General features: G+C 43.0%; 1 protein-coding gene across 2 annotated transcripts in view; it reads right to left on the bottom strand.

Moving 5' to 3' along the window:
• Positions 1–11021: 11021 nt before the first annotated feature.
• Positions 11022–22907, bottom strand: part of LOC138628819 (SH3 domain-binding protein 4) — a 45338-nt gene continuing 33452 nt past the window's right edge. For both annotated transcript variants that reach the window (XM_069712070.1, XM_069712071.1), the window contains exons 4-5: positions 17148–17336; positions 11022–13471 (exon numbers count right to left, since the gene is read on the bottom strand). In XM_069712070.1, coding sequence (XP_069568171.1) covers positions 13247–13471; positions 17148–17336 — 414 coding nt within the window. In that variant the 3' untranslated portion in view covers positions 11022–13246. The remainder of the gene's footprint in view (positions 13472–17147; positions 17337–22907) is intronic.

Genomic DNA, 22907 nt, shown 5'->3' with positions numbered 1-22907 from the left:
TTATTGATTTGGAGCATCGTATCTGCACTGTGACTGTATTTCAAGACTGTATTTAGTGTTTCATGTTTTTTACTTATTGATACTGATAATTCTCCAGATGTTCATCGCTACCTGAGTCACCTTATACATCGTCTAATTTTTTTCAAATCGTCATTTCATACATTGTTACTGTTAAATGTCAGCTATAGCTGCTTTTACTAAATTAGTTTACCTGCTAAACAAAATTGCTTAATGACTGTCAACGGGTAAATTACATCTGAATTTAATGGGGAAACAATCTTCAGAGGTCAGTGAAGGTTAAAACAACAGAGGAAGGCAAAGTGTGTGTGCTGCTGTTTGGACTGAAAGCCCCATGTTGACTTCTTTCTTGTGCTTGTGAGACTGTCTGACAAACATCTGCCCACCACCGCTGCATCATAGAGCAGGAATCCATCACCTGTGTGAGAAAAAACAGCCAGTTTGGAATGACCTCCAGTCAAGCAGAGTGATGACGCACGCAGCAGCGACATCCCTGCTTCACTTGTCTGGGATTGTTTGCCTCCAAACCATCTGCCAAGGTGGAGACCCGGTGAGGAGCCCTGTACACCCTGCAGTGAGCTGCATTCATTAACAGATCCTGATGCAAATGAGACACTAATTTAAATTTCTAGTTGCAGGTCACAGGTTTAGTCTGAGAGTCTGCAAGCATCCTGTTTATTCAGAGGACTGAATTTGTACTTTTCATTTGGCTAAATATACATTACAGTACATTTCTATTTCTATAATTAGGGATACCAGTGGTGTTAAATGTGATATAGTTTTCATATTGTCAAATATAACAAAAACCAATAAAGTGTTCGTCTATATCTTGATACATCCAGACTTCCTGACCTTTCTGTGAACCTCAGCTCCAAGCCCATCGTTTCCTACTGAAGATCCTTTGAAACAGCCCACAGATATAAAGTAATTTTACTTTGAAAGAAATCCTCTCTATTTTGGACACTGTAGGTTTTAACCAATAAAAAGGAGGAAACTGTGCTTTTGTTAAGCACTGTTGTTGGGATCATAGAGTATTGCTTTCCCCATATTTCTTTTGCTTTTCACGTACTGATTTTTCTTTTACCATATTGTCTTTGCTTCAGCCTCATTATTCATAACCACAAGCTAGGTCCACTTTACTATACAGTCTATGGTCCAAAGACACTACAGCGTGTTCAGTGTACTGAGGTAGCAGTGGACAATAATGGACTTCTATGGCACAGAGAAATAAGACATATGAGGCATTAAAACAAACTAAATATGTGTTAGTGGGATACATTAATTGTTGGTTTTGGTCTGATGGAACCGTACAACAAGACACAAAGATTCAAGATCCCAAAAAACAGGCAGGATCCTGCAACAGAAAAAGGAGCAGTGCTGAAGATGACATGAAATGACTTGACTGACAAGCAGCAACTACTGACTGCAGACTGGAAGTATTGCTGCGTTCAGATGGAACTCGTGAGCTCCTGGTTACAACGTGGGAAGTCGTGTGCACTGTATGATTGGCATTCAAGTGGTTAAGTCGTAAAAAACCCCGTTGCTTGGTAACGGCAATGTGGATGGAGTCTATAAGACAGAGGCAAACAATTTAGCATGTCGACAGGGGGATAATGCACTGCTGGAAATACAAAGTCACAGAGAGAAAAGATGAGGCCGTTGGGAAGATCAACATTTTCAATATTTCCATATAGATTATTATCTAATTTATGAAGACAAACTCTACATGACTAAAATTACATTATATTAGCTTAACATCGAAAGAAAAACGAACTTCTATGGCCTCTGCCATTTCTGTAAACGTCAGCAAACACGTCACAACTTATGAACTCGAGGCTTGTAGAAAATTTTGAGTTGCGACGTTGTGAACACCACGTAAGGGGTCGTTGTCTTGGACGCGGTAAATACGACCCCATTTGAACGCAGCATCAGCTCAGATTGATTGATTGTAGAGTGGCTGCAGCTGCAGCAGGTTGGGGAACTGACCTGGGAACAGGTGAGGTGGGCGTGGCAGACAGGAAATGGGCACTGAGAGTGAGTGGCGGGGACTGAGGATCTCTGGTGGGCAGAAACCAAATAAAAGGTGCAGAAAACACCATGACAGTGGGATGTTCCCAAATGAGAAGTTGACCAATTCCCAGCTGCTTAAGTGCAATATAATAATCTTGTGTCAAGCCCATAAATTCTTATTGTTCTTCGGCATGTTCAGCGTTTACATCATACAAATCTCCTACTGTATGTTTTATGTTTTCAGTGGTGTCTGTAGTGACATATCCCTCTGTAAAGTTAATTCAAATTTATTTGATTTTAATGTCTTTAAAAAAGGGACTGCAGCAACTGTAAGAATAGTCAGTATGAAACTTTGTTTTGTATTTTGGGCAAACACATTGTTTACTACCTCGTAAAGCTGGAGCAGTGAATGAACAATGAAGCAACGAGAGGCCTGTGAGAAATGTCTGCTTCCAGTAAATTGTGTTGTTGTTGTTGTTGTTGTTTCCTGTTGTTGCCCTCCAGCTCTCACATTATTCTCCTGAATGCTGCACTCACAGCTGAAGAGTGAACATATATTTATCAATCATTTTTCTGGATGTCTTTCAGCCGTTACCCCCTTTCTTTTTCCTCCTCACACACACACAATCATGCAAAGGTTGCTATGGAGATTTGCATGCTGTGCTCCCAAGGTTGCCATGGCACCAGTGTTTACGAGAAGCAGAGGGGTTATTTTGGCACGGTGATGGCTCTGCATCCTCCAGCGGCTCAAACCAATTTTGTTTGTGCCCGTTGACATGAAGCACAATGACTGGCATGGAGGAAGAGGAGGATGTTGGCAAGACAGAACGGGAGAAAGTGGGTGTGATAAGAGACATGATCTATGATTTGCTGATTGGAAACAACCCTGGAGTGGCTGTGAGGGCTGAACAGAGCACTTAGGATGAACTAAAGGAAAGAAAACCTGAACTACAGCTGCATATAGGAAGGAAAATACAACCTCTTATTATTCACTCAAGCTGATTTTATTATAACATTTCACACTAGTCTCCCTTTTAAAGAAGCTCATGCATCAAGATTCCCCTTTCTGTGATTTGGTGGAGCCTGAAGAGGACACACAGACAGACTCATGATGTGAATCCTGCACACTTTAACAGCCAGCAGGACACGACTTCACATTTTTAGATAATAGCATCAAGAGACTCTGCTCCGTGTAACTCTCAGACTTTGGAATATTTTGCTACTTCAGCCCAGAGCCTGACTGCTCTTCATCCTGAAGTAAAAAAAAAAAAAAAAAAAAAAAGGAATCTGATAATAAAAATACACTGAAGACTAAAACACTGCAGGGAAAAGCAGGTTTGATATGAGAGGACTGATTGTGAAATGTTCACTTCTGTAGCTCTCGGGCGATGAAAGGCAGAGTTTCTTTAACCTGGTCTCCAGTGTAACGCTGATGAAATGTCCTTATCTCTGGCAAACCTACCCTCCTTGAAACCAAGTCGGTTTTGAACCGATGAGGTTTCCTAGGAGACAAACGGCTCTAACGTCAGCCACGGTGCAGTTTCTTGTTGTCAGAATGAGAGAAACAAGGTGAGTCAGGGTAAAGGGCAGCTTTCACTGAGCTGCTACAACACAGATGGTGTCGGCAGTAAAAAATGATATATTCTGTCTATTGTGTCCACACTCAGGCCTCTTTCCCATTTCCCAGCAAAAGTCCAATAAAGGTCCAAACTCCTTGTATTACTGCGGAGCCTCTGTGTGAACAACAAGCAGTTAACCAATGCCCTCTATTCCCTCCAGGTCTGTGAAGCATTTCTTAATATTCACAGACTTAGTTATCAGAAATACTTCAATTACCATCCAGAAAGCATAAATCCACCGAGAAGGAAAGCCATACAATAAAAACACCAACTTAAAGCTGCAGTAATTGATTTTTTGATGACTTGCAGGCAGAAGGAGAGCCCGGCGGCGCAACGCTCTAGTGGATTTATTTTGTTGTTTTAATCTGGAGTTCATTGATGGCTGTTCCTCAAGTGGAAACAGTATTCAGACCATCAGACATTAATAGAGCAGACTTAAACTAACTCTGTGCCACTGTTATACATTTGTTCCCCAATGAATATGATTATACAAGCTAATTTATTTGCACATGCATACAAATTCCTTTAAACTGCCATATCTCAGCTCCTTATGTGTGATTCATGCTTCTTCTTTTTTAATTTCATTTCTAAGCTGCTTGGTGTTCCTCAAACTATTTCACTTAGGAGAGACTCGATCTGAATGCCAAGTGACAGAAGAAGAGAAAAGTGAGCGACTGTTGCGTTTAAAATTAAGATTGTTGTTTTTTCACTGTATGCTGGACGAATGTGATATGAACGGCAGAGTTGATATTTACAGTTTGACCTCCTGGTGGCGGTGTTGTCACCCTGTTATGTCCTCCAAACCAAGACACAATGATACAGAAGTGCATTTGTGTGGTGTATTGTCACAGTAACATGATGCTGCAGCTGGTTACGGGTTTAGTGCAGAACAGCATTTTCTTTGATATTGGGAGAGTTATAATGACAACAGCTCTGCAGATAAAACTATACCTGAACATGCTAATGATGGGCACCTAGTTTTTATATTACAGATATTCAGATCATTTGAAAGCAGAACTGGAGCATGGAAATGAAATAAATTACTGTCCCAAGAGGAATTAAGTAGTTGTCAGTTTCTTAGTTTTTATGTCATTAATTTATAAAATCATTTAAAAGCAAAAGCAGAGTTTGAGAAGAAAAAAGCCATTTAAAGGGCAGACATCAGGCCAGACGAGAGAATCTCACATGCAGTAGTTCTCCTCACCCATGTATTTAAAACTTGTGTCCATTCCTCGAACATTAAATATTAAGATGAGTATGCTGCACTCGTGTGTCTTTCACACATGAAGCTGCCCGTCACCTCGTCCTCCTGGCTCCATCTATCACACACTCGTGTCAGCGTCTTTCCTTTTGCACTGGCTCCTGTTTGTTAGCGCTCCTTATCTCCCCGTGAAACCTCAAACCTGAGTGTCTTTAGTGCACACACACACACACACACACACACACACACACACACACACACACACACACACACACACACACACACACACACACACACACACACACACACACACACACACACACACACACACAGCGATGCACACACACTCGTATCATCCACACACAAAGGGTTAAGAGAGTGGACAGAGGAGGGTTTGGTGTTTTGAGGGGGCCGACGGGTGCCGAGTAAACAGAGAGCCTCGGCCTCCCTGCCAGGTTTCGATCTTACTCACCTTTCTCATCAGAGAACAAACAGGCTTCTGTTCTGCTCCCGTCAGCAGAGACACAAACTCCTGCTGCAGCACCCAACAGAGCACATCACCTGCTTTTATTTATCTGGAAAAAAAACAACGACTGCACCACTGAATTGAATGAAGTTTTCTTTGTAAATCAAACTAAACTAAAAAATAAATAACAAAAAAATGTACCAACGGTTGTTTTTTTTAAGCTGGTTTTGATGCTCCCAGGACTTCATCGCTGCTACCAGAGGACAGAGAACAGGCCTCTGTGGTGGGGAAGACAGACGTGGAGAAAAGACACCAAAGAGTCTCATCATCTTAACAAATGCACAAAAAAACAAGCAAACAAAAATGGCCCTTTCTGTGCTGGGATTTATTTTACTAAAAATCTCCTTCCAAACCTGAGATTTGCAAATCCATTTTTCATATTCAAAATTAACCAGACTAGTTTAATTTAAATATAAAAAGTCCATCAATTGTTTGAAAGTAAAATATGTCGTGAAGACTGGTTGAATTTCGCCAATAAAGCTGATTGACACCAGACAATGCTTCAAATAGTCTAAAACAAAAAACATTTTGACAACATGGCTACAAGATGAAGAAAAAAGATTAAAATACACACAATATTATACTTCAAATTTCTCACCAGTTTGTGATCAATTAAAATTATGCATGCAGCAATACAAGTAAAGCAGAGCAGAGCAGAGATTTGCACACTGGTAGTATTTGGTATTTGCTGGTAATCTGAAATGTAGTTTTCAGATGAAGGCGGCTTCGGGAGGTTTCTGTGTTCCAGCCCAACATCAACAACTCCACGTGTCTTCCACTGTGGACAATAGTGATCCTTTAGGTTTATAAAATGAATGCAGATTGCCTTTTACTTTGCCACACAGAAAGTTCCTCAGTCACAGAAGCAGTTTAATCAAGTCTCAGATGTGACCTGGTTCATAGCAGAAAAACAGACTTGACTTTTTCAGGACAACATTTTTCGAGACACAAAATGGATCCATTAAGTGTCTCGGAGGGTCTCGGGCTGAGTGGCTCGTTCACACGTTGACCTTTTCTTGACACCTGATGTAGCTGCCACGTTGGAATGGAAGCACAATGACAAAAAAAAGACTCAAATTACACAGAGCGGCTCTCTTCAGCTGGCAGGGACGTCAAAGCTGTGGTTAAACTGACATTTAGCTGCTGCTGTTGACAGAATGAGCCGTCGGATAAACGAGACACCACCATCACAGTGCCGGAGATGGTTGCAGGCTTTCACCTCTTTGTCTATGTTCAGCTGGGAGGAAAATGGTGGAAAATGTAACAAAATCAAATGCAAATATGTGGAAGATTTTCTGAACACTGGAGGACAAATGTGCCAGAAAAACGTCAAGTCTGTCAAGAATCAATTAGTTTCGACTAAGCTGCCTTGTTACGTTAGAAAATGGGTCGGGGGCCTTTCATGCTGTCGGAACTCAGTCATCCTACACTGTCCTACGTTGTCCACTGGATGGCCAAAAGTATGTGGACACGCACTCTGTCTCTTTGTGCTTGTTTACTGCATGTTTGTTGTTTTTTTTGTTTCTGCTTGTGGTTGTTGTGCATATTTTTGTGGTTGTTGTGCATCTCTTTGTTGTTGTTTCGTGTCTGTGGTTGTTTACTGCCTGTTTGTTGTTGTTTTGTCCCTTTTTGTGGTCACTTTGTGTCTGTTTGGGGTCATTTTCTGCATCTTTTTATGGTTGTTGTGTATCTCAGGTCGTTTTGTGTCTTTGTGGTTGTTGTGTCTCTTTGTGGTTGTTGTGTCTCTTTGTGGTTGTTTTGTTTCTCTTTGTGGTTGTTGTGCATCTTTTTGTGGTTGTTGTGCATCTCTTTGTTGTTTTGTGTCTCTGTGGTTGTTTGCTGCCTGTTTGTTGTGGTTTGTCCCTTTTTGTGGTCACTTTGTGTCTGTTTGGGGTCATTTTCTGGATCTTTTTGTGGTTGTTGTGGGTCTCTGTGGTTATTTTGTTCCTCTTCGTGGTCGTTTTGTGTCTCCTTGTTATTGTTTTGTGTCTCTGTAATTGTTTTGCGTCTCTTTGTGGTCGTTTTGTTTCTCTTCATGGTCGTTTTGTGTCTCTGTAATTGTTTTGTGTCTCTTTGTGGTCGTTTTGTTTCTCTTTGTGGTCGTTTTGTGTCTCTGTGTGGTCATTTTGTGTCTCTTTGTGGTTGTTGTGTCTCTTTGTGGTTATTTTGTTTCTCTTCATGGTCGTTTTGCATCTCTTTGTGGTCATTTTGTGTCTCTTTGTGGTTGTTGTGTCTCTTTGTGGTCATTTTGTTTCTCTTCGTGGTCGTTTTGTGTGTCTTTGTGGTTGTTGTGTCTCTTTGTGGTCGTTTTGTGTCTCTTTGTGGTCGTTTTGTGTCTCTTTGTGGTTGCTGTGTCTCTTTGTGGTCGTTTTGTGTCTCTTTGTGGTTGTTGTGTCTCTTTGTGGTTGTTTTGTGCGTCTGTGGCCATTTTGTGTATCTTTGTGGTTGTTGTCTTGCATCATATTTTGTGTTTCTTTCCAGCTACAAACCTCTGCTCTGAGAGACGCTCTGGCACAGACACCTCCTGCTGTCCCTGATAGCTCCATTCATTCATCATTCATTCATTCATGAACTCCTCCATGGTTTGTGTGTTTCCTGTTTCAACGTGAGTGTGTCCCTGTCAGACGTTTGGTGCAACATAAGCAAGTGAACAGAAATATTTTTTGTTAAATGGAAGGGAGGTCAACAGTATAAGTATGTGGCCTCTTGACCTTCCTGTCACATCAGGTTTATTTCTGTTATCTGGCTTTTATGTTTTTGTTTAGGAGCTCTTTGAGGATAAACAGGTTTTTAGAGCAGGTTTCTGATCTGACCCCCAGAGGGAGATGGTTCCATAATGGAGGACCCAGTGAGCAAAAGTATGAAAAATATTGGATGGGCATGCACAGTTTCTTGTTGCCTGAGTCTTGATTTGGTCTCTAGCACATTTGGACTCTGTCTTGAGTCAATATTGAAGCTGCTAGGACTTAATACAGAATGTATCCCACATTCACCCCAACATTACCTGGTGAAACAATCCACTGTATTGTCTCACACAATACAAACAGGGACAAGTACAAAATAAAAAGATTAAAAAAAAAAGAACAAAACCGTAATTCTGATTTGAGGAGGAGTGAAAGCAGCTCACGACCTCTGCTTTTCTGGGGAACTGTGATTTGCTGCTTTGTGCTCGGTCACCACAGAGGGCCAAATTTAGAAACTGCGTTATGGAAGTGGAAACATATCCCCAGTGAGCAGCAGCAGAAAGAGAGACTGAGACATAAAGACTTGATCCCCTGTTGAATTCCATTCTGATTTGTACATGTGTATAATGTCAGACCTGTGGCCATTTATGAGGTTTAAACTCTAATCCACTCATGCATACTCAGTATCATTTGTAAGTAGACATTTTAAGACATTTTTTTGGTTAACTAAAACCTTAAGACCAATAAGCATGTGAATAAAATGAAATGCCAGGGCGAGAGCATCCCAGACATGTTGGACACGACGATGAAAAGTCAACAAGTAGAATGAGCGGCCCGTGAGTCCTCTCTTTGTACAGATTATCCCTGGATTTTGAAGCAGAGTACAGAGCTGTGTGCAGTTCTGTAAGCCTCGTCACCCTGGGGGAGCTCATTACCGGCACTCCAGGCTGGGATTTGAAGCCTGTCAGCCCGAACTCTGCTGTAATTAATTCCACTCCTTTTGGCTCTTTCTTCTCCTCCATTAATCTGTGTATTTAATTAAGGTCTGCTTGCTTTAACGGCGCAGAGAAAGAGACGGAGAGTTACAGACAGTTTTCAAGAAGAAATCCTCCCGAAATATCAGAGTAAAGAAGACGTTCTCCAACTCGAACCAACACCCTCTCATTTGTATTTAATTAAGATCTGGTGTCTCTGTAGCCACATGACCATCAAGCAAATCTCTTCATCTTCTTTATCCTAACATGACACAAATGGGGCTTACCACTGTTTCGTACATAACTCCATTACAAGTCGCAGTAATGATTCTTGAGGCAAGTGTGGTTAAAGAGATTTTTAGCCGGGCTGTGTCTCTACGGTTGGTGACAAAATAAACTTGAAGACTATTGGAACGATTCACACGTTCACGTATAAGTGAATGTGTGAGGTTGACATTTTAGCCTCGCACCACGGCTGTGGTTCAGACGGTTAGAGCAGGTCGCCCCTCTGAACGAAAGGTTGCCGGTTTGATCCCCAGCTCCTCCTGTCCACATCGCAGCTTCATTACTGTGTGAATGGGAAACCGTGTAAAGCTTTGATATCGCTAAGGTGATAAAGCGCTTGATAAGTGCAGACTATTTACCACCAGCAGGTCAAAATGGACACTTTGCCAAGACTTTCAATCACAACGAATAAACTTCTGCAAGTCTCACCCCCACTGTTACAAAAAAAAAGTATTTGTATTTCATGCTTGCAACTTGCTTCATTCACCCCATGGTTTCCCTCCTTGACCTCTCATTATTCTGATTTTGCAACGTGCTAGAAGTGGGCCGGTACTGACCAGTACACTGAGCACTTGAAACATTTTACTCACTGTGCCGCATACATACTTATTTCTGCCGTGTGATACTAATTAAAGGAAACAGTTCATTTGAACGATCACTATAACCCTATTAATTTGTTTTTTTTCCCAAGGTTACCGACAAATCTGTTGAGGCCATCTAAAATAATCTTTTTAAAAGAACTAATAAAAATGTTCCAAAATGGGAACGTCTGAATTCCCAGCTTCCTGAATGCATAATAAATAATGTTGCATCAATGTTACAATAATGTTGGTCGGGCTCCTAAAAGGCACAAAGAAAACACCAACAGCAGAACCTCGAAAATCCTTCACAGCAGCAGCATCTGAATAGAAATCAGCTCAGGATGTCACAATATCTGAAATGTATCATCCCGCTGGGATAATTCACAGTGCAAACGCTCAGAAAAATCAACCTCCTTGGAAAAAAATGAAACTGTTCTGTGTGAATTTACTCATGACAAAATGAACAGTTTAAAATAAAAAATACATATATTGACCCGCAAATGAATCGCACAAAAAAACGCCCCCAGTGTGTAAACACCTCAAGGCCAAAAGCGTGGAAGAAGCTCTTAGAGTGAAACTGGTGTGCTGCACACAGCGATACGTCTGCCTCTGTACACGACAGGGAAAGTAAAATGGTTACATGAATTGAATCAGGAAGCTTCGTGCCATCATGTGATGTATAATTTGATCGAGAATGGGCTGATGCCATTCATGATACAGCGACTGAAGTTTCTCTGATGCCTCTGAGGCCCAAAAGGGGCACCGACAGCTGGGAAATATGAAAAATCAAACTGTTTTTGAGAAACACAACACATGCAGTGATGAGGGCAGCGTGAAGATAAGCAGACAGCCTGCTGGAGGTCATGAAGACTTCGACATGCTGCAGGATCTTCCTTGTCTCCAGTCGGGCTCATTTCTTCTGACCTTGCTGTCTGTAGCCTGAAGCTGGCCTGAAGTCTCTCCCTCCGGCCACCTTCCACTGCACACGCTCTCCGCCGCTGGAGTCTCCACAAACAGGGTGCCGATAACACGTGAAACACGGCGGCCCGTCGCTCCTGCTTCAGATAAGAACCCTCCCGATGTGTGTCTGTCTGTGCAAACAGCAGCTCCATTCTCACAAATGGTGTGTACAAATATTTACATTTTATTTCTCCACAAAAGTATGCAGTCACAAAAACAAAAGGTTTTGAAAGTCACCACTGGATGTGTTACTACCACATTATACAGTATGCAGCACTGAGACAAAACCTAACCAGAAGCTTTGACAGACAGTGTCATTACAACAGTGGTCTCAACATGTGCAGAGTGCCGTTCATTTTTGGCAAGCTTTGGTAGGAAAGTACATTTTATAGGAACACAGGGATACAGGCAGGAGACGGTGAAGAGTTCAGACGTGAGTGGAGTAAAAGGAATCAAATATTTTGCGATCAGTAATCAATAGATTAACCCGGGATGGAACAGTTTCATCCTTCGGTCAGCTTACTCTCTTTATTTGGAGCTTAATCTCACATCGTAAGGTCCTCATAAGTCAGCATAAATGTTCGCCTGGTGTTTCCAGACCAGCTTCATTCTGTGAATATATTGGTCTGGTCACGCTCATAGGGAACAGTTTCCAGTCATCCTACATCCTACTGGGTGTTAGGGATGGGTCATTAAAATTCAATAGTCATTCAAATATAAACAAATTATTTGTATCCTTCGTTGTTTCCTGTGTTTTTTTACTGGCCTGGAGGTAATGCACAGAGAAGCTGTCTGCCAGCCGCCACCAATCAACATGAGGAGAAGAAGGCGTGGCTGCCAGGCTCCAGAGCTTTGCTGGTAAACCTGTGTGTCGCTGTGAGATTAGATGCTGCGATGCGAACAGCAGAAACATGCAGAGACGACTACAACCGGCAAAAAGTTCTGGGTGGAACTCCTTCAAAACATAAATGAAGCTGAGGTGCAGTGCGGATCATCAGTCAGCCACAGCTCTGCAGTCATTAGAGTGAAGCACAGAGCAGGCGATGATCAATACGCTGATCGATCATCGGCCAGATGAAGTGAGTCTGATGTTGGACGTGCAGAGAAAACAACAGCCATCATCTCAAAGATGAAGTTAAACACACGCGTCTCATCGGCTCTGTCGAAGGAGAGCGTTTGAGAAGTTGGAGGAACTTTGATTGAATAATAATTAGATGATGATCGAATAGTACTTAAATAGTTCGGAGCGACTATCAGACAGTATTTTTGCTTGACATGCGCATCGTAGACTTCAAGTTCATTTGAAACTTTAACCTCCAACCAATCAGCAAAAACAAACGTTTGACCTTAACGTCGTCGCACTAAACCACACCCCCCTACTGGTCACTGATCGGTCCACCTTTCAGAGTGGCAGTGCAAACGTGAAGTTAAACAGAGTTTCCAGACCAGGATCACAGTGAGGTAAACTGAAGCTGTGAGCAGGAGGCAGGCTAATGAGACGTTGGAGCGGCATCAGCTCCTGACGTGGTCCAAAACCCCGGAACAAAGTGAGCAAGGGGACCTGGAGATGCTTCGAAGGTCACGTATAAAGCACGCAGATTCAAACAATCATAGTTTCAAATGGTGAAAGATATTCAGCATCATTTTCAAATGACATCTTCAGACCATCAGTTCAAAACACAACGATCCTCAACTCATGATAGAAAACTATGAAAAGCAGCAAATTCTCATGAGTGTTTCATTTTTTGCCGCATAAAATTCATCAACTGAAATCTACTGAAGTTTTAAATGTATTGAAATATTAACATATTAAATGTGATGATTTTCTGTAAAATGACAAGTTGTTGCACCACTAATAAGAGCTGGATTCAAACTTGGTGAGCAACATGAATAAATTATTCTGTTTCTTCAGTCCCAGATTTGAGAAAATACAGACGGACACTCTAATATCTCTGGAATAAGAAGGACCACAGTGAGAAAACCTGAAGAGAGAGAAGATGCATAAATAAATATTACAGATTTGACACGTGGCGAGGCTACGGTAACAAGAATACCAGATCTAAAAATCTCTTCTCTTGAAAAAGTGTCTTTCTTGGCGTTCGATCCACAGTTCTTAACCAAAGAGTTGCTTTAAAAAAAACACGCTGTGCTATAATACGAGTACAAAAATACAGAAGTGTGCAAGACGGGAGCTTTTAAAAAGAGCCTGTGTGAATACTGCGAGCTCCATCCAGCACTGTGTTGTTTGTGGGGTCAGTCGGGGACGTTCCCCCGGAGAGCCGAAGGCAACGCCGCAGGAGCAAAACAACAACATACAGCAGACAGCAGGAGCGGCGTTCAGAGGGAGCGGACAGCTGATGCGCAGCATTTCAAACTGCCAGCTGGAGTTCAGATGGCGTAGTCGTCCTGAGCGGCGGGGCTGAAGGCGGAGCTCCGCAGGGCGTCCAGGCAGTTGACCAGGATGAGCGTGCCGGTCAGGTGCTTCCAGCGTTTGGTGATGGGGCTCTTCATCTTGTCCAGGCCCATGTGCAGCTCCTGGATCACGTCCCTGTAGCTGTCGCCGATCTGAGCGGCCCACGTGACCAAGAAGTCGTAGGCCGGCTTCCACATGGCCTGCAGACAGAGAGGAAACACGTCCTGAGATCTGACTGAGGTGAACGCTGGCTTTTTCTTTTTTTTTATCATTTGTTAAAAAAAAGGTGTCAAATGTGTTCACTCTGTAATATAGTGTTTATTTATACAACTATTAAGTCTAAATTGTGTTTAAAAAAAAAAAAAAACGGGAAACAAAAGGAAAAATGTTCTAGACGTTTCAATTGTAACAATATGTCTGTGGCTCTGTCACCACTGTGGGGTTAAACTGGCTGCTTATGTTGCTGTGTTGACCATTACATGGTTCAGGGAGACTGTTCAAACATGTGGAGTCATTGGTTGCTGTGAGCAAATAACGAGGTTGGTTGGTTGGTTGGTTTGTGTCTCCAGAGAGTCGCCACCTTTAGTTTGACTGTCTGGTCCGTTGTGTGTTTGGGTTTTTGGGTGGATTGTGTGCGTGAAGGTTTTTTTCCTTACGTCAACATTGTGTAAGGTTGCTACCTCCAAACCCGCCTCAAATTCCTACTCTGTTTCCTTCCCAGTGACTCCCAGCTCTGACTGTGTTTGCTCGGGTCAAGTTCTTTTGTTTTTTGATCCCTTTGATAGACGTAGCAGGGAGAAGGCTTCCAATAGCCAAGGGGCGACTACTTTATTGTCTTTAAAGCTTCTTGTTGGTTTCCCAACTAGCGACCCTTGTTTACTAGATTTGATGTTTTTGGAAACGTAGCACTACGTCTGCTTTGCTCCGATAAAATCAGAGCGATCTGCCCGGGGTGAACATGTTGCTCAGATCTTGCGTGAAGCAGCAACATTACAACCTGTAACTGCTGCTCTCCAAAATAAATCCACATGATGTAGGCGTTGCTGCTGAGAGCTCCAGGTGTTTCAGTCTCGGGGTGTACCACAAACCGTTTCACTCAGTGATATCATTATCATTTTTAATATGAGGACAAATGAATCAGACTTTCTGATGTAATGACGTCATATCTTTCCTGAGTGTAGCGGTATGATGTATGTCACGTGTGTAACTTCTCACAGCAGCAACAAACATGGCTGAGTGCGTCTCCACACTGAAGGGGTGCGTTCCAATAGTCCATGTTGTTTAGGAAGGTCCTACTGAAAGTGAGTGAAATGACCAGGAAGTAAATAAGTGGCAGCCATATTAAGAGCAGTTTGAATTCTCTACATGCTGAGGAAAGGAGCTTCAAAGCTTCCTTTTTTTTATCTCCTTTAGCGTAGCATACACCGGACCGTCCTTGATGCAAATGACAGGAGATAACGCCGTCCCACAATCCCTTGCGCCAACAACATTTAATGCGACGCATCACTTGGCCGTTGAGGAACACATGCAGCCTGCAGGAGTAGATTTGTAGGCTGAACATGTGATGCCGATCTTTCAATATTTGTTTTCATCCGGTAAATTAATCGGAATGCGTGTCAAATACTAAAAGTGGACAAGGAGGGTGAGCAACCTCCTCTGAAAAAACAAAACGCTTTACATGTTCCAGAGGAGGACTTTCTGAACATCAGGTCCACAAACTTTAAAGTGAACAGAAATGTCAGCTTGCTGCCTTCAGTTGCTGGAGGCGCACACACGTCTTTTTGAACACTTCACACCTTTCACGTATGCTGAGCATCTTTCACCTTGTGGTCAAATTTCATAACTTTTACAAACTTCAATTTTACCACAAGGTGAAAGATGCTCAGATCAATAACGTAAACTAACGACTAAACTGTAGAAAAAAAGTATCCCAGTAACAACAAACATGTTCGTGTAGCCTGCTTTGAGTTGCTGTACAAATGTCACATTAACAGAACTGTCGTTGTTTAGTGAATCGTAGATAAACTAATAAAAGGATTTGATCAGCTCCACACAGCAGATCTGAGTTGATGAAGAAGATCGATTTATTTCAGGCCTGTTACTGTGCTTTGTGGCTGTATGAGTAAGATGTCCATGTTTATACAGCCTGCATGAAACAACACGGTGAGAACACACGGGACCAAGTGTCCAAGAGGCTTTTTGTAGTTTATCTTCATAACATTGTAGTTTCACCGCACAGATTACAGCATTAACATCCACCGTCGCATATTTACGTATCGTAAGTAGGTGGAGTCGGATTCTCTGAACACCGCGGTTCTCGTTTCCTTATTAATTCCCCTTCTCATCTTTCCATGACCTCATGATGTTTTCCACTGGGGTCAAAGAATAGAGCTTAAGAAAGGACTTAGGAGGTCATTTATTTTAATATTCAACCGCACCCAAAGAGTTAGCTCCAAAATGGCGTCGACTTCAGCTTTGTGGAAGTGGTTTGGTTACAAAAGGTCACGGCACATTCACAAACATTATGAGAATCCTCTCGGACAGCTCCGAACTCTGAGCTCAGGAGTGATTCAGGAAACTCAGAGTAACTCTCAGCAAGGAAGGGACAGCAAATGTCCTCTTCGTAAGGAGGTGTGGTCGACCCTGTTGCTAGGTGTTACCAACCGCCGACCTGTACCTGTCACCACCATATTTAGATGAACGAGGGAGGAGCGAGTGATAAATGACTCCACCTGATTGGGGAACCGAGGACACAACGTCTGATAGCCGAAACCTGACTGCAACACAGGCCTGTCAATCAAACATATCATGCCCCCAAACATACTCTGGTTTTTGAGGCCTTATATCTAAAGATTGATGGGATGTTTTTCACCACCGGAATACAAGTAAGTAGTGACTTTAGCAAACAACACCATTATGACTTTGAATGGGAGTCTTTGGAGCCAACCCCTGGCGGCCCTCGTGGTATTGCACTTTATGGGACTTCTGCAAGCTACATCTTTTATACACAGTCAGCGGGTATTATGAGTTATGCCTCCTTTTAAAAGGTGTGATTTATTGCACAGAATGGCCGGCGACAGTAGAAACGAGCTGCAGCCCAACATGAGGCTGTGAAAGCGCTGTCACTCTGTTGACTCTACTGATGGTAGACCGCGACAGACCCGAGTCATCACTGACGCTCCCAAATATCTTCATGCTGTGATCAATTTCATTTCTGTTGTGTTATTATGTTGAGTGGTAGATGTGAGATTAAATCTGTAGTGTTCAATTAACTCAGTTATTCACCGTTTGAAGAATATTTCTCCTACCTCTTGTTTTTCCACCATTTTCTCCCCTTAAGAAATTCTGAAACCTCTTAAAAATCCTCATCCTGCTCCGAACAGATTTTCAATTGAAGAGCTCTTGTGAGGGCTCAGGTGTTTTGTGAATAACTTATCTTTACCAGAATCTACTCGTAACTTCCTAGTTTTTCATCACTAGAAGGAAGCTTTATAAATACCGTAATATGTTAGTTTTTAGTGAATATTTAAAGGCTATTACGTTCATGCTGCCATTTAAAACTATAAAACTTCAATTTTTTTTGTTGCAATTGTTTGATTTTGAAACCTACAAAAAATATTGGTGAATGAATGGCACTCCCTCTGCATCCATGGCTGACTGCAAGGCCCCCCCCCCCCCCCCCCCCCCCCCGCGCGGTGCTCCTTGGGCCCCACAGCTGCAGCAGGGTTAAATGCTGGGGTCAAATTCCTTTGTGTCTAACATATTGATCGTGTTTTGGTTTTGTTTGGCTTCTAAGCGAGGACAGTATACTTATTTCTATTCAATCCAAATGGAAACGACATGTTTGCAGTTAAATCTGCTGTAAGTCTGGCGCACCTCACTGTCGACCACCCCGTTCTTGTCGCGGTGCGGCGCCTCGTAAGCGTCCATCTGCTGGCGTGAAACCTTGACGAGCCTCTCGGCCAGCTCCCTCCAGCGTCCGGCCACCTCCACGGCGGTGGTCAGGAGGACAAAGTCCATGACCAGTCTGGCAACGAGACCCTGACAGTCCATCTTCAACAGAGCCTGCGGAGAGAGGATGAGAGAGGACTTCAGACGGAGATAAGTAAATAAAAGGTACGGTTTGAAGTGACAGAGGCAAGAATAAATTCTGGACACATGCAGGGCCTGAAAAAACTTCGATATGAGCTCTGACTGGGAATTAGAGGGCACGGTAAGAGAGAGGACCCTGGTGAATAGTTAAAAAGGAGTCGAGTGAAGATGGAAACTGAGCAGAAGTCAGTAAAGTTTGACTAAAACCACCAACTACAAAGAGATGAATAAATGCACACCTACAGGTTTCACTCCACTGAGTTGATCCTGTTGCATTTTCTACAGCCTGCCTTCAAATCCTCCCGCAAATCAAAGATTTGTGCATTTTTCACATGCTTTCTGCTGGAAGTGAAAGCCTCGTGTTGCTTCAACAGCAGATTTATGTCACGTATGAACCGAGGGGACGAACTTCAACCCTGATTCACATAGGAGGCACTGGAGAGATCCAGGAGAGACAGTGTTGTGTCCAACATGTCCCCACTCGACCCACTCAGTAATAAACAGTCCTTGTCCAGCGTTCTTCGTCGTTTCGGACAGCTGAACAACATCCTCGGGCACGGCTGCAAGCATGACAAAAGAATGAGGAAGAAAAATGCATCATGCCAAAGTGGCTCCTGTTTGTTTCGGTCTAACTGGTCTGGACAGGAGCCCAGCACTCCCATCAGCCCCTGCAACATCTCTGTCGCCGTCAATTCTGCCCAGAGGACTGGTGATTGTGGGAAAAGAAAACGCTGTGGAGACTCAGTCTGCTCCTACAGCAGAAAGAACCTGCAGTGCTTCAGACGGGGATTTGCAAAAACAAATGTGGCACATACAAATTCAAGTGCGTTTGCATGGATATACATGTCTTCCTTCTTGTATCAAGAATTGCCGTGAGCTTGAAGCTTCAGGTTCAGGAGCCAGTTGAACAAAAACAGTTTAATGTCAGCACGAAGCGGGACGTTAAGCTATCGTGATTCGATGGTGCCGTTAAATGAGTCCACCGTTTGAACAACTTATCAGCTTTCCAGTTTGTGCACCGATACTAACAGGCTAACTGTTCGCTGTTAGTACACTAGCTGTGTGTCAATAATAAATCAGATATCGATTCTGGAATCAACACGGTGATTAAAGAATCTATACATGTTGAGCAGTTGTCAGAAATCAAGTTATACAAAGTGTTTTGTAAAGTAACAAGTTAAAACCCCAAATATAGGAAATAAAAGATATTAAACAGGAAGTACTTTCAAGCCACGAGCAAGACGAAGTGTAAAACCTGACAATACGCCTACCTACAAAACTAAAGGTAACCATGAAACAAAGTCTGAAACCTTTAACAACCCTTTGAGGAAGTGAATTCCAGAAAAACTGGACTACTTCTAGAAATGTCTGGACTTTCACAGTCCGCTCATCTTCCAAAATGTTCCTTATTGTCTAAAATTATCCTCACTTTGAAAGAGTGTCCTAACTTTCTCAAAATGTTCTCCCCTTTTTACCCTCTTTCTGAAAACATGCTCTCCAAAAATATTCTCCCCCTTTACTTAACTTCCTCACAAAAGACAGCTACAGACACACTGCTATGCTTCCTGACTTACAGACCGAACAGAGAGAAGTTAGTTGGTGGTAAAGCTCCAGCTCGGCCTCAGTTTCAGGAATGTGTGGGACTACAGGATATGAAGGGGGAGGAGGAATGCAGATGCTGGGCTCCAGCAGCCTCGTTCACCCTGAGACAAGACAGCAGGAATGCTGAGCTGCCTCCACATTCAGGTAAAAAAAAAAAACACAGTGAAGAGTTGTTAATAAATGAAGTTTGAAGTTTGGTTTTGACTTTGTGTGTCACACAACGTTTGTTTGTTTCTGGGTCTTCATGGGTGCACAGAGGCGAAGAGGCTTTCTGCCAGACAAGCACCTGTTTCCTAGCTAAAATAAAGGAGATCACTTCCTGTCTCAACACGACTTTTAAGTCTGTCACAAGTGCTGCTGGGTAACAATATTAGTTTGTTTACAGAGTGGAGATATACAGTTGTATGTACAGTCGTGCAAATATTTTCATACTAAATACTAATACTAACAAAGTGTCTGTTGTGCTACAACATTGTTTCTTTCATAAACAAGGTTTCAATATAAATCTTTCATCAGCTGAGTTAAATACAGATGTTTTTAACAAACTACCATCATTTCCAGCATTGAGAATAAACTGAAACCACACTCTGGTTAGCCTGGCCGACTTTTGCTCACAGCTTCAGTCTTCGCTGTGATTATAGTCTGGAAATCCTGTTTGCGGACCAATCAGCGATCAGCGGGGGAGGAGGGGGTGGGGCGATGACATTGGAGTAGTTCCAACAATGGCGGTGGTGGTGAGAGTGGTCAATGGAGACTGAGTAAAGGATGCTCCGATAGTTGTAACCCGAGTTTAACACCCATTAGGATGCAACATCCTCCGTGGAGAATGGACAGACCTTTATATTCACACAGTGCATACTTGGCTAAGAGATGGTGGCTCAGATGAAACTTCATGAAAGCACAACGTGTATTCAATTTTGTTTAATGTTATCATAATATTTGTATCACGACTGCGTGAGGGAAGGAAGGATGAAGCGGTCGGTTGACAGGTGGAACGTTGCAGCGTCAGCAGTAAAGCAGGCGTTGCACCAGACTGCTCTGGAAAACAGGGAACTGAGCTGGAAGTCAAAGCCTTCGATTTACCAGGCGGTCTGCGTTGCAACTCTGTCATGTGCTCATGAACTTTGGGTCGCGACTGAAAGAATGAGATCGCTGTAACAAGTGTCCTTCGTAGGGTGGCCGGGAGCTCCGACATCCAGTACACCGCTTCTCCTTCACGTCAAAAGATGGTTGGAGCATCTCATTAAGATTCAACCTTCTCCACTTGCGGGTTGCGTAGGAGACCCGGGCCTAAACCCCCAGAAACACGCAGGAGGATTTATATTTCTCATAAGGCCTGGGAATTCCTCGGGATCCTCCAGGAGGAGCTGGGGAACGAGATGCTGCTCTCGCATCCTCGGACAAGAGGGAAAACATGGATGGATTGGAATTAGATGAAGCAGTGGACTTCTGCTTGATGAGAATCAGAAGTCTAAGTAAATGTTCAGCCTCTATAAGTGTATGATTAAACTGTTTGAATTGTCGTGAGTTTATTTCTCACTGTCTGTTCTTTCAAGAAGACATTGTGAAGCTGCCCTTTGGTCTTTTTCTGGCGCGCCTTTTTGGTCGGAAACATTCTGACTGCTGTAAATTTTTGATGATGAGTTGTAAAGTATTTATCGCTGAACGTCGTGCCCTGCGGGTCTGAGTCTCATTTCAAACTAATAATTGCACTGCAGCAGACAGAACTGGGTACGCTATCATTAATGCAACTTCAACAGCTTCTACGCAGCGCGACGATACTCTGAGACTGTGGAGGCATTAAATGCTGTGCTGTGTTTTTCCAAAATGTCAGCTGGTCTATGTGTTATGGGACTCTCTGAGTGTGTGTGTGTGTGTGTGTGTGTGTGTGTGTGTGTGTGTGTGTGTGTGTGTGTGTGTGTGTGTGTGTGTGTGTGTGTGTGTGTGTGTGTGTGTGTGTCTTCGTTAAATGCCACCGAGTTTGTTTCACCAGCTCAGCAATCAGCGGTGAAGCCCTGCAGTTCCCCACGCTGCATAAATCATCTGCCTGTCAAAACGAGAAGAAAATTCCTGCAGACATATTTTCAGAGATAACGTTGATGTGGAAACGAACGAAGCGGGTGGTTCAATCATGTCTGTCGCTGCACACCAAAAAACACACACACACACACACACACACACACACACACACACACACACACACACACACACACACACACACACACACACACACACACACACACACACACACACACACACACACACACACACACACAGTGCCTGTGCATTCACATTCATAGAAAACAGCCAAACTGAGCCCTTGGTTTGACCGGCAGTGAGGCTGTTGATAAATGACTTGTTTCTTCCGTCATCCTGTTTCTGTTTTTTCCTTCAGCTACACAACTGACGCTCAATCTCTCTACTTCAATCTCCTCTTTATTATTTTTTCTATCCCATCTTCATTTTCCATCTGGCTTCCTCCACCTTTCCCATTTGCAGCCTCTGTACTCTATCTTAGCCGCGCGGGGTCTTTGTCATTTCCCACATTTTTGCGTTAAACGTTCTTTCTGTTCTCTCTGCCGGTTTGGGAGCAGCGATCTCGAAACCCGAAACCGATTACAGGCCGCGGCTGACGGTTTTGACCCGACACGTGAACTCTGCTCATTCTTCACAAACTGACTCTGAAATAACTCCCAACTCTCCTGAGACCAAGCAATCTGATATTCAGTCGATTATCCCAAAAGCAGCAGCTCGCCACACCCAACCACTGAAGAGGGGAGAAGAGGAAGTGAACGGGGGGAAGAAAAGAGGAAGGAGGCCAGAAATGTTAAAAATTAAAAAAATGTAATCTGTGGACAAAAATGGCAAAGCAGCAAGCTAATCGCACATAATGGGCCTCTCCACTTTTCGGAGTCCTCCTCCAGAAATAGGATGTTATTATTATTCCCAGGCTCTATCTGCTGCACGGATCTCACTGCAAACAGTCCAGAGGGGTCAGACCCTCTGCTGCAGGGCTCAGTGACAGCTTTGAAATGAAAATCCCCTTTTAGCCCTGAGATACAACAGAGGTCAGGTCGCCCCTCTGTGGTCTCATGCCTCAGGACTTTATGCAATCTGCAGTCAGTACTGTGGCGCGTGAGGAAGAGGAGGGTTTTCTCTGCTGCTCCTCTTACCTCAGTTGAACAGAAGAATCCAGACTGAAGTGGCAGGACAGAAGCTCACAGTGACGCGGGCTTATTTAGTCCTGAAACAAACAGTTTCTTTCAGTATCGATCAGCCTGAAGACAAAACTAACTTTGTGTTAGCTTTGTATTCAAATATGGAGATTAATGATTTGATTTTCCAAATGACTGATATTTTAGAAAACAAACAGTTAACTGATTCATTAAGAAAATAATTAGTATAAAATCTGATAGTGAGAGGATCTGAGTTAATGTGACAGACAGGGATGTCATGATATCAGGAAGTTGTTGTTACCTCTACCGTTCAAATTCCACGATTCTCTGTAACAGATTTAACACCACGAATTATAAATCTGTCAAATGAGTGTACTTCAACATAAATTCACACACACACACACACACACACACACACACACACACACACACACACACACACACACACACACACACACACACACACACACACACACACACACACACACACACACACACACACACACACACACACACACACACACGTTGTCAGACTAAACGAGATTGAAGGGAGCTCCTGAGGTTGTGAGCAGCTAAACATCAGCCTAAACAAGCTATCGGTGGCCATTGCTTCAAGACATCCAGGTGTTGCAGTTACATTATGTAGACGTGTTGTAAATAGAAAGGTGACGATTGAAACACTCTTAACTTGAATTCTGGGTGCAGATCTGGACGTCTGTCTTTGAGCTGCTTTGATAAGTTTCGAGATGTTTCTTCCTTTCATTCC

The sequence above is a fragment of the Brachyistius frenatus genome, unplaced genomic scaffold, assembly GCF_029030835.1.
Source record: "Brachyistius frenatus isolate BFR_SWC_R1_liver_20210118 unplaced genomic scaffold, ASM2903083v1 Contig_106, whole genome shotgun sequence".
Lineage (NCBI taxonomy): Eukaryota > Metazoa > Chordata > Actinopteri > Embiotocidae > Brachyistius > Brachyistius frenatus.
This window is presented reverse-complemented; position numbering and strand designations above follow the sequence as displayed.